Consider the following 12,164-nt stretch of genomic DNA (forward strand, 5'->3'; position numbering starts at 1 on the left):
GAGTCTCTGTTTTCCCATTTGTGAAATGTGGATTATCATATGCCACCCAGGCTGACTGAGTGGATCAAGCGAGCTTCAGTACTCAAGGAGCTATTTTAATGCTGTAAAGTGCTGTACTACTGTCAGCCATCGTGAATGGTGGCAATGCTATTATTTCAAGGTCAAGTGTGGGGTGGTGGGAGAGCACGGGAACAAAGAAGCTGGTGTGTGCAGGGCAGTCTGGCTTCACAGGGAAGCAGAAGACTTGCCTGGAAGTCCACAGCAGAGGCCCTGGATTCCCGTCTCCAAGAGCCCTGGGAAGCCAGGCCACAGAGTCTTTTCGTAACCACATAAAAGCAGTTCAGTCAGGGTCCCTGATCTGATCCTGGTAGAGTTGTGAGATCTCTCACAGGTGAGGCTATCAATTAAAGGTCTTCCTCTGCACCCCTGCAATCCAGCCTCCCCCCTCCCCCCCTTCCCTGAGGAAGGGCAATTGAGGCTGTGACAAACCTCTCAACCAAGATCTTTCTAGGGATAATTTGGTCAGGCCAATTATCCCATGTTAATTAGATAAGACTCAAATTATATGAGCAAGCCTTGCAAGCCCAGCACTTTGGGGGTTTTCAAGTTATTTACCTGGTGTCTCTGATTTTCCTGGGAGAAAATGATTTTTTGCTCCCAGGCAAACTAAACCCACAAATTAGGGCAGTGGCTTCCTCCTGAGCCCTATAAATGGGGAGCCCGAGATTGTAGGCTGGCGAATTGCATCTCAGCTAAGGATTAGCACCTTATTCCATCTCTCTGGCCTTCTCAGCATGAACCGCCAATTCACCTACAAGTCGGGAGTTGCTACCAAAGGGGGCTTCAGTGGCTGCTCAGCAGTGCTCTCAGGGGGCAGCTCATCCTCCTACCGGGCAGGGGGCAAAGGATTCAGTGGGGGCTTTGGAAGCCGGAGCCTCTACAGCCTGGGGGGAACCCGGAGCATCTCCCTCAATATGGCCAGTGGCAGTGGGCGGGCAGGAGGCTATGGGTTTGGTCGAGGCCGGGCCAGTGGCTTTGCTGGCAGCATGTTTGGCAGTGTGGCCCTGGGACCCGTGTGTCCATCTGTGTGCCCTCCAGGGGGCATCCACCAGGTCACCATCAACAAGAACCTCCTGGCCCCCCTCAACGTGGAGCTGGACCCGGAGATCCAGAAAGTGCGCACCCAGGAGCGGGAGCAGATCAAGGCTCTGAACAATAAATTTGCCTCCTTCATCGACAAGGTGGGACTTTTTGGAGCAAGCCAAGCATAGAACCCCTTCCTTCCTCTACTTTCACTGCCCTCAGGGGCTCCCTGTCTGAAGGAGAGGAAGGCAGGACACTCCCCAGGATGCAGACACGGTGAGGACAGAGCAGGGAAGAACTGGACAAACCTGAAATCAGTGCTGAGGGGCTGGTGGTGGTAGGGATTGGTCAGAGGGGCAGGAGGAGACAAGGAGTTTGATTTGGGAAGGTTTCCAGGAGGCAGGAGAAGTGGCCTCAAAGTTGAAAGTTGGAGAGTAACAGTTTAAGAAACTAGGAAGCTGGACAATGGAGAACTCCATGGCAGCCTAAGATATCTATAAAGCCATGGGACTCAGTTTCTCCTCTCATGAGACCCAGACCAGCTCCCAGACCAACCAGATTCTGGTTGAAAGACAGACTCATAGCTTATAATATTCCCAGTGTACAAGGTGAGGCAGATGGGGATCAGTGATGTACTAGAGCTGTGGTCCTGTAAAGTGCTCCCCAAACCAGCAGCATTAGGATTGCCTGGGCACGTGTAGAATGCACATTCTCAGGCCTTGTCTCATACCTACTGAATCATGAGCTCTCCAGTGAGACCAGGAGCCCCCAGGTGATGCTAATGCCCACTTGAGCTTGAGAACCCCTGAGGATCAACGGGGTAACAAGGCCATGGGAAACAGAGACTTCCTGAGCACAGGGGAGCAGGGGAAGCTCAGTGGGGTGACAGTGAGTAGGGTGGCAGAGCATGAATAAGAGTTCACTGGTTGGAGGTGGGGAAAGGAAGCCTAGGGAGAGGGAGCCACCCCACATAGCATGGTAGGCTTGTCAGGAGCATGAGGAGAATTTGGCTTTGTGAGAGTCAGGTGAATGGTGAAGGAGGAGAAGGAAGGGGTGGGCACATTGTGAAGAGCACAGGGAGGAATTTGGATTCGGTCCTGCAGATGATAGAAAACCACCAGGGCATTTTGAGCAAGGGAATTGTATGGCCTTTGCAGGCTACAACTTGAGAATGCTGGTTCTTTCCCTGGAGAAATGCTCTGAGATCAGAGAGTTGGACATGAAAGCAGTATAGGAAGGCCCAAGACCCTCCGTCAACTGAGTACCTGCCTCTGACTGGGCTGGGAGATACTATGATGGAGGAGACGAAGAGAAGACAAAGCACAGGCCAGACCACCAGGCCCTGAGTAGGGGTGTTCAAGAGTGTGAAGGCCAGGACAGGCCAGCTTATGTGTCTAAGGATTTGCCTTAGAGAGGTGGCCTGGACTGCCCGTGGATACTGGTCCAGGCGGATTTTAGACAGATGCAGAGGAGACAGCTCTGAGTAGCAGGAAATGAAGATGCGGTCCTGCCTGCTCATAGAGCTGTCCCTAGAAAGGGAACCTTGGTCAAACAAATGGCCCTGGGTCGGGGAGGGCTGTGAGGGATATTTCCTAAGGGCTGAGGGTTACCCTTTAAGCTAATGTAGCACAGGACAGCACAGCCACTGTCCAGGAAAGGAACCCACACAGCCTCCCTACTGAACGAGTACCTGTTGATTTGGGTCCCAGGTGCGGTTCCTGGAGCAGCAGAACCAGGTGCTGGAGACCAAGTGGGAGCTGCTGCAGCAGCTGGACCTGAACAACTGCAAGAACAACCTGGAGCCCATCCTCGAGGGCTACATCAGCAACCTGCGGAAGCAGCTGGAGACGCTGTCCGGGGACAGGGTGCGGCTGGACTCGGAGTTGAGGAGCATGCGGGATGTGGTGGAGGACTACAAGAGGAGGTGAGTGGGACCCTGCACCTAGGCTGACTGGCCTGCCAGAGCTGGGCTTTCCCAGCAGGCACTGGGACACTTGCCACTGACCTCAGGGTCACGGAGCTTGGATGAGAGTGGCCCATCCTGAGTTCCCCTATCCAGGCAAGATGAGGCCGTCTCTAGGTGGCTGGGCAATCTGGAGAGTGGAGAGTCGGCCTCTCAGGCAGTGAGAGGACTTCATGGCAAGTGGTCATCTCCTTGGCATGCTCCCTCCTGCTCCCCACTGGAGAGAGCCTCCCAGCTCCTAAGCTTGCTCAGTGGGTTCCCAAGTTCCAAGAACCACCTCCCACTGCCTCAACCCAGCAGGGCAGGGAGTTGAAGTTCCTCTAATCTCTTTCAAGTTGTGGACATTTGGGCCATGTTCCCTCTTCCTGTTCCAGGGGATAGTTCTGGCTTCCTTAAGACTCATGCTTTGAGATGGGGTGAAGTTATTAACAGGGGTTGCAGGCAGCTGGAGTGACATAGGAATCACAGCTAAAAGAGACACCAGGATGTTCTTGTGATTTGGAAATTTAATGGGAAGAGGAAGGACCTACTTACTCTCCAGGTATCAGGGGAAATCCAGACCCCAAATTATCTGGTCCCTGGCCTGGGAGGGAATTGCTTGAAAACCCTGTCTGTAGCACCAGCTAAGAAGTCCTAATGAGTTGGACAGGTTTGCAAAGATATAGAACAATACCTGCTATATGGGACATAGTGTGGGCAACTAGTTTTCTGCTTTCATGATGAGGACACACACGCACCCTGCCTTGCTCACCACAATGCTTTTCCTGAAGGTACGAGGAGGAAATTAACAAGCGCACAACTGCCGAGAATGAATTTGTGGTGCTCAAGAAGGTGAGGAGGGGGTGCATATTTGTCGTAACCTAGGCGGTGGAGTATGGAGGGCAGGGGAGATAACAGAGGTGAGGCTGAGGTCTGTGCTCCTTGTAGAATGACCTCAAACAGAAGAGCCAGAGGAGGATGGAGGGATGTACTGCTTGGGACATCTTGGGACCCTTTGATGTTAACCTAGAATATATCAGCTTGTCTGCTTTTTATATTTGGTGTGAGTGGGCAGGAGCCCAGATGTGGATAGTCAATGCCCAGGTTGTATCCACTTTGGCTTGGGAAACAGGACATGCTTTGAGAAGAGCTGAGGTTTACCTTCCAACTCTGCCTGTCTCTGGCAAAGCACCGTGGCTGTCCTGGGCTCTGACTGCTGAATGACCCCTGCGTGGGAGAGAGCACTCTCTCATAAACCCTCTCTTTGAGAAATAGAGCAATAACAAGTTTCCATTTTGGACGGGGCACAGAGGAGTTCCAGAGACTTGCAGTGAGTCTTAGGTGGAAGTCCTGTTCCTGCCTTCTGGGTCTTGACTCCATTCCCTGAGGGCAGCTTGCTAATCTCAGTGTTGGTGCTCAGATGCCAGTTCCTGGGAGAGCCTTGTCTGGGCTTCGAGAATGGCAATGTCAGGGCATCTCTGGATTCCTTTAGGATGTGGATGCAGCTTACATGAGCAAGGTGGAACTGCAGGCCAAGGTGGATGCTCTGGATGGAGAAATCAAGTTCTTCAAATGCCTGTATGAAGGGGTAAGTTTCCATCCCCCAGTCCTACCCCCAGATCTGTCTTCAAATGCCTGTGTGAAGGTGTAATGCTCCACCCAGTCCTATTCCCAGCTGTGTCTTCTGAAAGGATGGATATGTGAATGAATGAGTGGTTGGTTATTCATTCCTTAGTAACTTTAAGAGCCCAGGGGATCTCCAGCATTTGGATGCCGGGGGCCATGTTGACCAAAGGAAAGCATGACTTCTATCTCAGTGCTCCCAAATGATGTGTGCCATCAGTCCTAGCCTGGCCTCCAGATGTCCTAGTCTCATTTCCTTCAGGAAGCCATGGGTCCGTACAGGGTTCCCACTGGTTTTTGCAAGGATAGTCTCATTTCTGCCTGTCTTCTCCCTTAACCTTGGGTGTCTCCCTGGGTCTTGAGAAGGAATCTCCAGAGACAGAGGTAGGGAGTCTTCACACCCTTTCTACTGCCTCTGACCATCTGGCTTCAAGCCCAAACCTGTTGGCCAAGCATATATGGGCTTCTGTGTCCTTAATGTCTCTTGTGTTGTGGCCAGGTTGTCTCCCCACTATTTCCTATACTCCTGACTTGTCTCAAATGACAAACATATAGGCTGTTTTCTTTCTTCCTGAGATGCTTCAAACTCATTCAACAGTTTTCAGATGTGGTATTGAGACATCAATGGGGGGTTTGGTGGAATGTATCTTGCATCTATTTAGGAGGGCCTAAGAGATCTCCTGCTAGGAAAGGGCTATCACCTTGGCACCTTCCTCTGCACACAAAAGGCATTTCATATTTCCTTCTTTCCCATGTAGGAGATTGCTCAGATACAGTCCCACATCAGCGACACATCTGTCATCCTGTCCATGGACAATAACCGGAACCTAGACCTGGACAGCATCATTGCTGAGGTCCGTGCTCAGTATGAGGAGATTGCCCTGAAGAGCAAGGCTGAGGCTGAGGCACTGTACCAGACCAAGGTGGGCTGCACACCTCCCTGGAGTCCATGGCCCACCATCTCCCACACATTTGCTGGGAGCACAGAACTGTCCTGGGTGCTGGGGGGAACCCAAAAGGCGGAGAAGATGAAGCTCTTAGACTGATCTACTTAGACTGGGACAGCCATGGGAAGACATCTACAGCCAAGCGCAAATGAATGTGGCACAGACAGAGTCCGGGATGTTGAGCAGACAAAGGTTAGGGGACCAGGTGGGGCAGGTCAGGACTGACTTCCTGGAGGCAGAGGGTTTTGAACTGAGTCTGAGAGGGAGCAAAACATAGGTAGTTAGCATCTCAACTCCCTCATTAATTACAATAAATTAGGGGGTCTCTTGAGTGTGATCTGAGATCAGGTAATTCCTACCTTTCATTCAAGTCCAACTGAAAGGATAAAGGGGGAGTATGAGTCCCTTAGATCTTAACTCCTCTAATGGGTTGTGGGTGGGGAAATAATTCTTTAGATAATTTGGTTTCTCAGATCAAGATGACAGCTTCCTAATTGTTCCATGCTGCTTATCGAGTTCCTTCTCAGGGGAGATTCACACACTTGAGGACTTATCTTGTCCCTCCCCCTGCCTCCTTGACACTGTAAGGACAGAAGGATGTGGCCAGCAGGGCTGAGAGGAAGGGAGGCTTTCAAGGCCCAGGCAACCACAACTTTAATACTTGATAAAAGTTCAAACTCAAGACTCTAGTTCCCCACATCCCTTCATGTGACTGCTGTAAGCCAGTGTCTGGGATGGCCATGTGGCCATGTGGCCCAGCCATTCTGGATTTTCAGTGGTCAGTGCCTAACCCCAGGTTCCTTCCAGAGGAGTCAGGTAGGTCTGCACAGACATGATTTTTGGGTCACTTGCTATTTGGGGTTACCAAATAGCAAGTGACACTGGCACTTCTTCATTTGCGGGTAAGCATTTAAGGACCAGAGTTTCATTAGTGTAGTTCTAACAACAGAATTATGAGGTCTTACTATTATTGTTTCCCTCTCAAAATGAAGAAACCAGGGTTCATGTGGTGTCAGTAACCTGCCAAGCTCACTTAGCTGGTAAGTGATGGAACTGGATTAAATCTAGATGACTGATTGCTAATTCCACAGTGTTTGGACAAAAGATCAGGACATGACTCTGGTAAGAAGTGTTTATAGTGAGGATTTGGGGTAGGCTAGGAGCGGAACAGAGAAGGATGCTCACCTGTTGGCTTCAAAAGGATACTGCTTTGAACTGGGGAAGTTAGTGCCTCCCTCTCTGTCGGTGTGTAGGGGGAGCCATCCTGCTCACACAGTATTGCAGAAAAGCAGGAAAAGACCACTTGTTTTGCCCCAGTGTTTATCATCCCAAGATTAGCACCAAAGATAAAACATAGGATCATAGTGAGAATCCCCCCTGCCTTGTAGGGGACCTGGAACCTTTAAGAGGAATCCTGAACCTAGGACCTTGTTAGGGTCAGATATGACAACCCCCAAGGCCAAGTACCAGGAGCAGAGAGAAACAGTGCACAGCCACCAGAGTTCTGAATTTTTCCTCATGACCGGAAAGACTTCCAGTAGCCTGGGACCCAGCTGAGCTACGAAGAGGAAGAAGTCACAGAGAAAACAGGTCCCTGCCATCCAGTCATGCTAAATTTGACAGGGAAAACACAGAAAGTTGTGCTTGTAGTACAGTGTGGTAAGATCTATGGACTGGAGTGCCAGGAGTTATGGAAATAGAAGGACACCCAACTGGGAAATCAAGGAAGGCCTCCTGGAAGAAGTGACTCTGCCCTGGCTGAGTTGGAAATAGCTAAGGAGAAGATGAAAATGGATGAGAAAGGGTTTTCCAGGTGGAAGTAGTGGCTCATGCAAAGACTCAGAGACTTGAGAGCACAGGGGACATTTAGGGAACATGGAACTGTTGGCACAGGTGTACAGACAAGTAGATGAAGGGCAAGAGCAATGAGAAAGGAGTCTGGAGAGACTGGTGGATGACAAACCTGAGAACACCTTGATGCCGTGCTCATAGTTTAAATTTGACCTTGACTTTGAAGGGCTGTGTGTAGAGGAGCATCATAGTTGGAGTTGAGTGTTTTAAAGTTGCAGTGCAGAGAGTAGAGGCTTTCAAGAGTTCTTATGGCCAAATCTAACCATCAGTGAGGTGACTGTGCTTAAGGCAAACATATATTCAATGAGTGGATGGTTGAGTGAGAGGCTGTTGGTAGGCCTGGTGAGATTGAGGTCCCCCATCCACTCCTCACACCCTGAAGACAAAAGCACAGTCTGCCAGGCTGAGCTCAGCCAGGCCCTGAGTTGAGGTCTCTACTTTGCTCCCTGTCCTCCTAGTTCCAGGAGCTTCAGCTAGTGGCCGGCCGGCATGGGGATGACCTCAAACACACCAAGAATGAGATCTCTGAACTGACTCGACTTATCCAAAGACTGCGCTCGGAGATTGAGAGTGTGAAGAAGCAGGTGAAGGGGCTTTGGCGGGTCCTGGCTTATCTCCCAAGGGAGGAGTGAACTGCTTATCACACGTAACTGCACTGGGCCTCTCTCCTGCTCTTGGTTCTCCATCTCAGAACCTGGTTTCTCAGATGGACCCCCTGGTCTCATCCCCAACACTTAACCTCCCATCTGAGTCTGGAACAATTGGAAGGGTCTTTTCAGAAAGCCTGCTAGCAGAGAGTAACAATCCTCTCTGACCCACGTTGGCAGGACTTCTTCACCATGAATGTGGCTTTGCTTTAGGAAGTGGGGTCAGATAGAGGAAGGTCTGACCACAGTCAGCTCATTTGGGTGAGGGGTCAGGGGAGGCCCAGAGAGCCCTAGAATTCATGGGAAAATACTACCTCCTGACCCTCAGTGTGCCAACCTGGAGACGGCCATCGCCGATGCCGAGCAGAGGGGCGACTGTGCCCTGAAGGACGCCCGGGCCAAGCTGGACGAGCTGGAGGCCGCCCTGCACCAGGCCAAGGAGGAGCTGGCCCGGATGCTGCGCGAGTACCAGGAGCTCATGAGCACGAAGCTGGCCCTGGATGTGGAGATCGCCACCTATCGCAAGCTGTTGGAGGGCGAGGAGTGCAGGTGGGTGGTGGGAGGGCTCTTAGAATGTTGGGGGTGGAAGAACTTTTGGAATCTCCCGACTCAGTTTCCCAGAGTGTGGGAGAAGTTGCTGGAGGGCCTGGAGACACTTCTCACGTCAACCCCAAGCAGCTTGAAACAGCAGCAGTCAGTGAATGAGATGGTGATGTCCTTTTCATTTCTCCTATGACTTTCCAGAGTAGGACGGGAGAAAGTCTCAGTGTGGTGCTGTTGCTGTTGTGTCTTTAACACTGTCCTGGCCATTGCAAATATCCCTATTAATAAAGAGACAGTAGATCTCAGGTTCAGAGCCTCTGGCAGACAATAATATCTAGCCAAAAAATTTTAAATTAGTTTCTTTTCATTATATATATTTTTAAATTTATTTATTTTTTTCAGCGTAACAGTATTCATTGTTTTTACACCATACCCAGTGCTCCATGCAATACGTACCCTCTCTAATACCCACCACCTGGTTCCCCCAACCTCCCACCCCCCATCCCTTCAAAACCCTCAGATTGTTTTTCAGAGTCCATAGTCTCTCATGATTCACTTCCCCTTCCAATTTCCCTCAACTCCCTTCTCCTCTCCATCTCTCCTTGTCCTCCATGCTATTTGTTATGCTCCACAAATAAGTGAAACCATATAATAATTGACTCTCTCTGCTTGACTTATTTCACTCAGCATAATCTCTTCCAGTCCTGTCCATGTTGCTACAAAAGTTAGCTATTCATCCTTTCTGATGGAGGCATAATACTCCATAGTGTATATGGACCACATCGTCCTTATCCATTCGTCTGTTGAAGGGCATCTTGGTTCTTTCCACAGTTTGACGACCGTGGCCATTGCTGCTATAAACATTGGGGTACAGATGGCCCTTCTTTTCACTACATCTGTATCTTTGGGGTAAATACTCAGTAGTGCAGTTGCAGGGTCATAGGGAAGCTCTATTTTTAATTTCTTGAGGAATCTCCACACTGTTTTCCAAAGTGGCTGCACCAACTTGAATTCCCACCAACAGTGTAGGAAGGTTCCCCTTTCTTCACATCCTCTCCAACACATGTTGTTTCCTGTCTTGTTAATTTTGGCCATTCTAACTGGTGTAAGGTGGTATCTCAATGTGGTTTTAATTTGAATCTCCTTGATGGCTAGTGATGATGAACATTTTTTCATGTGTCTGATAGCCATTTGTATGTCTTCACTGGAGAAGTGTTTGTTCATATCATCTGCCCATTTTTTTTTTATATGATTGTCTGTTTTGTGTGTGTTGAGTTTGAGAAGTTCTTTATAGATCCTGGATATCAGCCTTTTGTCTGTACTGTCATTTGCAAATATCTTCTCCCATTCTGTGGGTTGCCTCTTTGTTTTGTTGACTGTTTCCTTTGCTGTGCAGAAGCTTTTGATCTTGATGAAGTCCCAAAAGTTCATCTTCGCTTTTGTTTCCTTTGCCTTTGGAGACATATCTTGAAAGAAGTTGCTGTGGATGATATTGAAGAGGTTACTGCCTATATTCTCCTCTAGGGTTCTGATGGATTCTTATCTCACGTTGAGGTCTTTTATCCATTTCGAGTTTATCTTTGTATTTATTTTTATTACCACTGTTTTTTTCACCTTTTTTGGTCAGGTAGCATTGGCTTTTTATTTACCCTGGTGATATATAACTTCTTTTTAAGAAAAATGCATTTTTTGGTTATAAAACACAGAGCCGATGACAAGCACTAAATATATAACAGTACATGTTCAAAACAGCAGTCAGACAAGTGTATATGAAGCATTAGGGTGGGAAAACCTTGTTCTAACTGAACATCACCATATTACTGAGACTCACAGGGGAGAAGTTACGGGTCGTAAAATCAGACATTAATGTCCGATTAAAGACACTTAATGGCACTTCCGATGCCAGTATTTCCACACATGTATTTATTCCAGCACTAGCCTTGCAGGAATGAACAAATGGGATAAAGAGAAGCACAGAGGAGGGACTCCAAGGGGGGCCACAGGTTTGCATGTTGGCACATCTCTGGTGGGAAGAGTAGCCTTCTGGGTGGGGGTCACAGAGACTGCAGGTACACCGAGGCCAGCTGGCTGGCTGGAGGGGCTGCTGGAGGCTGGGCTAGGCTGCCTGCTGACTTCAAGCTGTGGTGTGGGGAGCTCGGATTCCACACACTGGAGATTCACCTACACTTTTCTCTCTGCACAGGATGTCTGGAGAATACACCAACTCTGTGAGCATCTGTGAGTATTTCACACCTCTGAGGGAATATTTGTAGCCCATCACTGAATAAGAAGTAAGCAGGTACCTACTGCCAGGCCCCCATGGAACAGCCTGGGCTCTGCCTGGTAGATCACCATGGTCACCATCGCCTTACTTGCTGAGACCTGCTGTCTCTTCCTCTATGGATCTCCCACTGCCCCCTTCCCATCATATTCCGATATTTCACAGGACCGCTTCCCCAGAAATCTCATCTGTGCTGGGATGAAATTCCCAGCCTGCCTTCTTCTGCCTTCCCACACGGGCTTTCCTACATGACAGAAGCTGTGAGCTTCCCGAGTCTACCTCCTCATTGAGAGTGGAGACCGGTGCACAGACACGGGGTTGCACCACCTGTGTTAATGCTGACTCTGTAGCTTTTAGCCTGGTCTCCTTCTAAAACAGGCCGGCAAAATCTTCCCTAACTTGGGCAATTAGGAATTTCTTTGAAAAAAATTTAGAATGTATTCTGAAGTTAAATGCAAGACCTATTGGCTTATGTGAAGCTTTGGGGGGAAGCTCTTGCTATTCCTGTTGGTCCAAAGAATGAGAAGGTGCCCGATTTGGGATCTGGGATCTGGGCTATTTTTTCCAGAGCTTGAGCCACTCAGGCATTGAGCATGTCATTAGAGTCCACAGTTGATATGAATTGTTTGCTTAAGAGGGAGACATCTATGCTAGATGCAGTTGGGAGACTGGAGGGGACTTGGGGTCAGGCCTCTTTGGGGACATACACTTATCACTCCTCTCTGCCTCCCCACAGCGGTCATCAGCAGCACCACGGCGGGGACCACAGGTGCTGGGGCCGGCTTTGGTTTCAGCGGCACTGGAAGCTACGGTTACCGGCCCAGCTCTGTCTCAGGGGGCTATGGCATGCTGCCGGGGGGCTGTGTCACTGGCAGTGGGAACTGCAGCCCTCGCGGGGAGGCCAAAACCAGGCTGGGGAGTGTAAGCGAGTTCAAGGAACCCCAGGGGAAGACCTCGGCTCTGAGCTCCCCTGCCAAGAAGACCACAAGATAAAGCAAAAGTCCATTTTCCAGCTGTCCTCCTCACCCTGTTTTTCCTCTGGACTCCCTTCTCCAGGAAACTCCTGTCTCACCTTTCTCCTGGTCTCTTTGTTTTCCTCTGCCACTGACATTTCCTCTCCTCTACATCCTACATTAGTCTTTCTCAATCTAGAATCAGGATTCGATCCCATCTTTCTGCTTCCATACTGAGAGACCCCCTAACTCAGACCCCCCTTCCTGAAGCATTGCCAACAATGACGGCTCAGA

The 12,164-nt window shown here is 49.7% G+C and overlaps 1 protein-coding gene across 1 annotated transcript; it reads left to right on the top strand.

Moving 5' to 3' along the window:
• Positions 1-794: 794 nt before the first annotated feature.
• Positions 795-11,910, top strand: LOC131838721 (keratin, type II cytoskeletal 73). The gene is made up of 9 exons (XM_059185263.1): positions 795-1,241; positions 2,793-3,007; positions 3,817-3,877; positions 4,518-4,613; positions 5,407-5,571; positions 7,905-8,030; positions 8,422-8,642; positions 10,840-10,874; positions 11,654-11,910. Exons 1-9 carry the CDS (start codon positions 795-797, stop codon positions 11,908-11,910), a joined length of 1,623 nt encoding a protein of 540 aa, XP_059041246.1.
• The last annotated feature ends 254 nt before the right edge of the window (positions 11,911-12,164 follow it).

This window comes from Mustela lutreola, chromosome 8, assembly GCF_030435805.1.
Source record: "Mustela lutreola isolate mMusLut2 chromosome 8, mMusLut2.pri, whole genome shotgun sequence".
NCBI lineage: Eukaryota > Metazoa > Chordata > Mammalia > Carnivora > Mustelidae > Mustela > Mustela lutreola.

Coding starts and splice junctions, on each gene's coding strand:
- LOC131838721 (XM_059185263.1), top strand. CDS start 795: ATGAACCGCCAATTCACCTACAAGTCGGGAGTTGCTACCAAAGGGGGC. Junction 5,572..7,904: donor AGGCACTGTACCAGACCAAG/GTGGGCTGCACA, acceptor CTGTCCTCCTAG/TTCCAGGAGCTTCAGCTAGT. Junction 8,643..10,839: donor TTGGAGGGCGAGGAGTGCAG/GTGGGTGGTGGG, acceptor CTCTCTGCACAG/GATGTCTGGAGAATACACCA.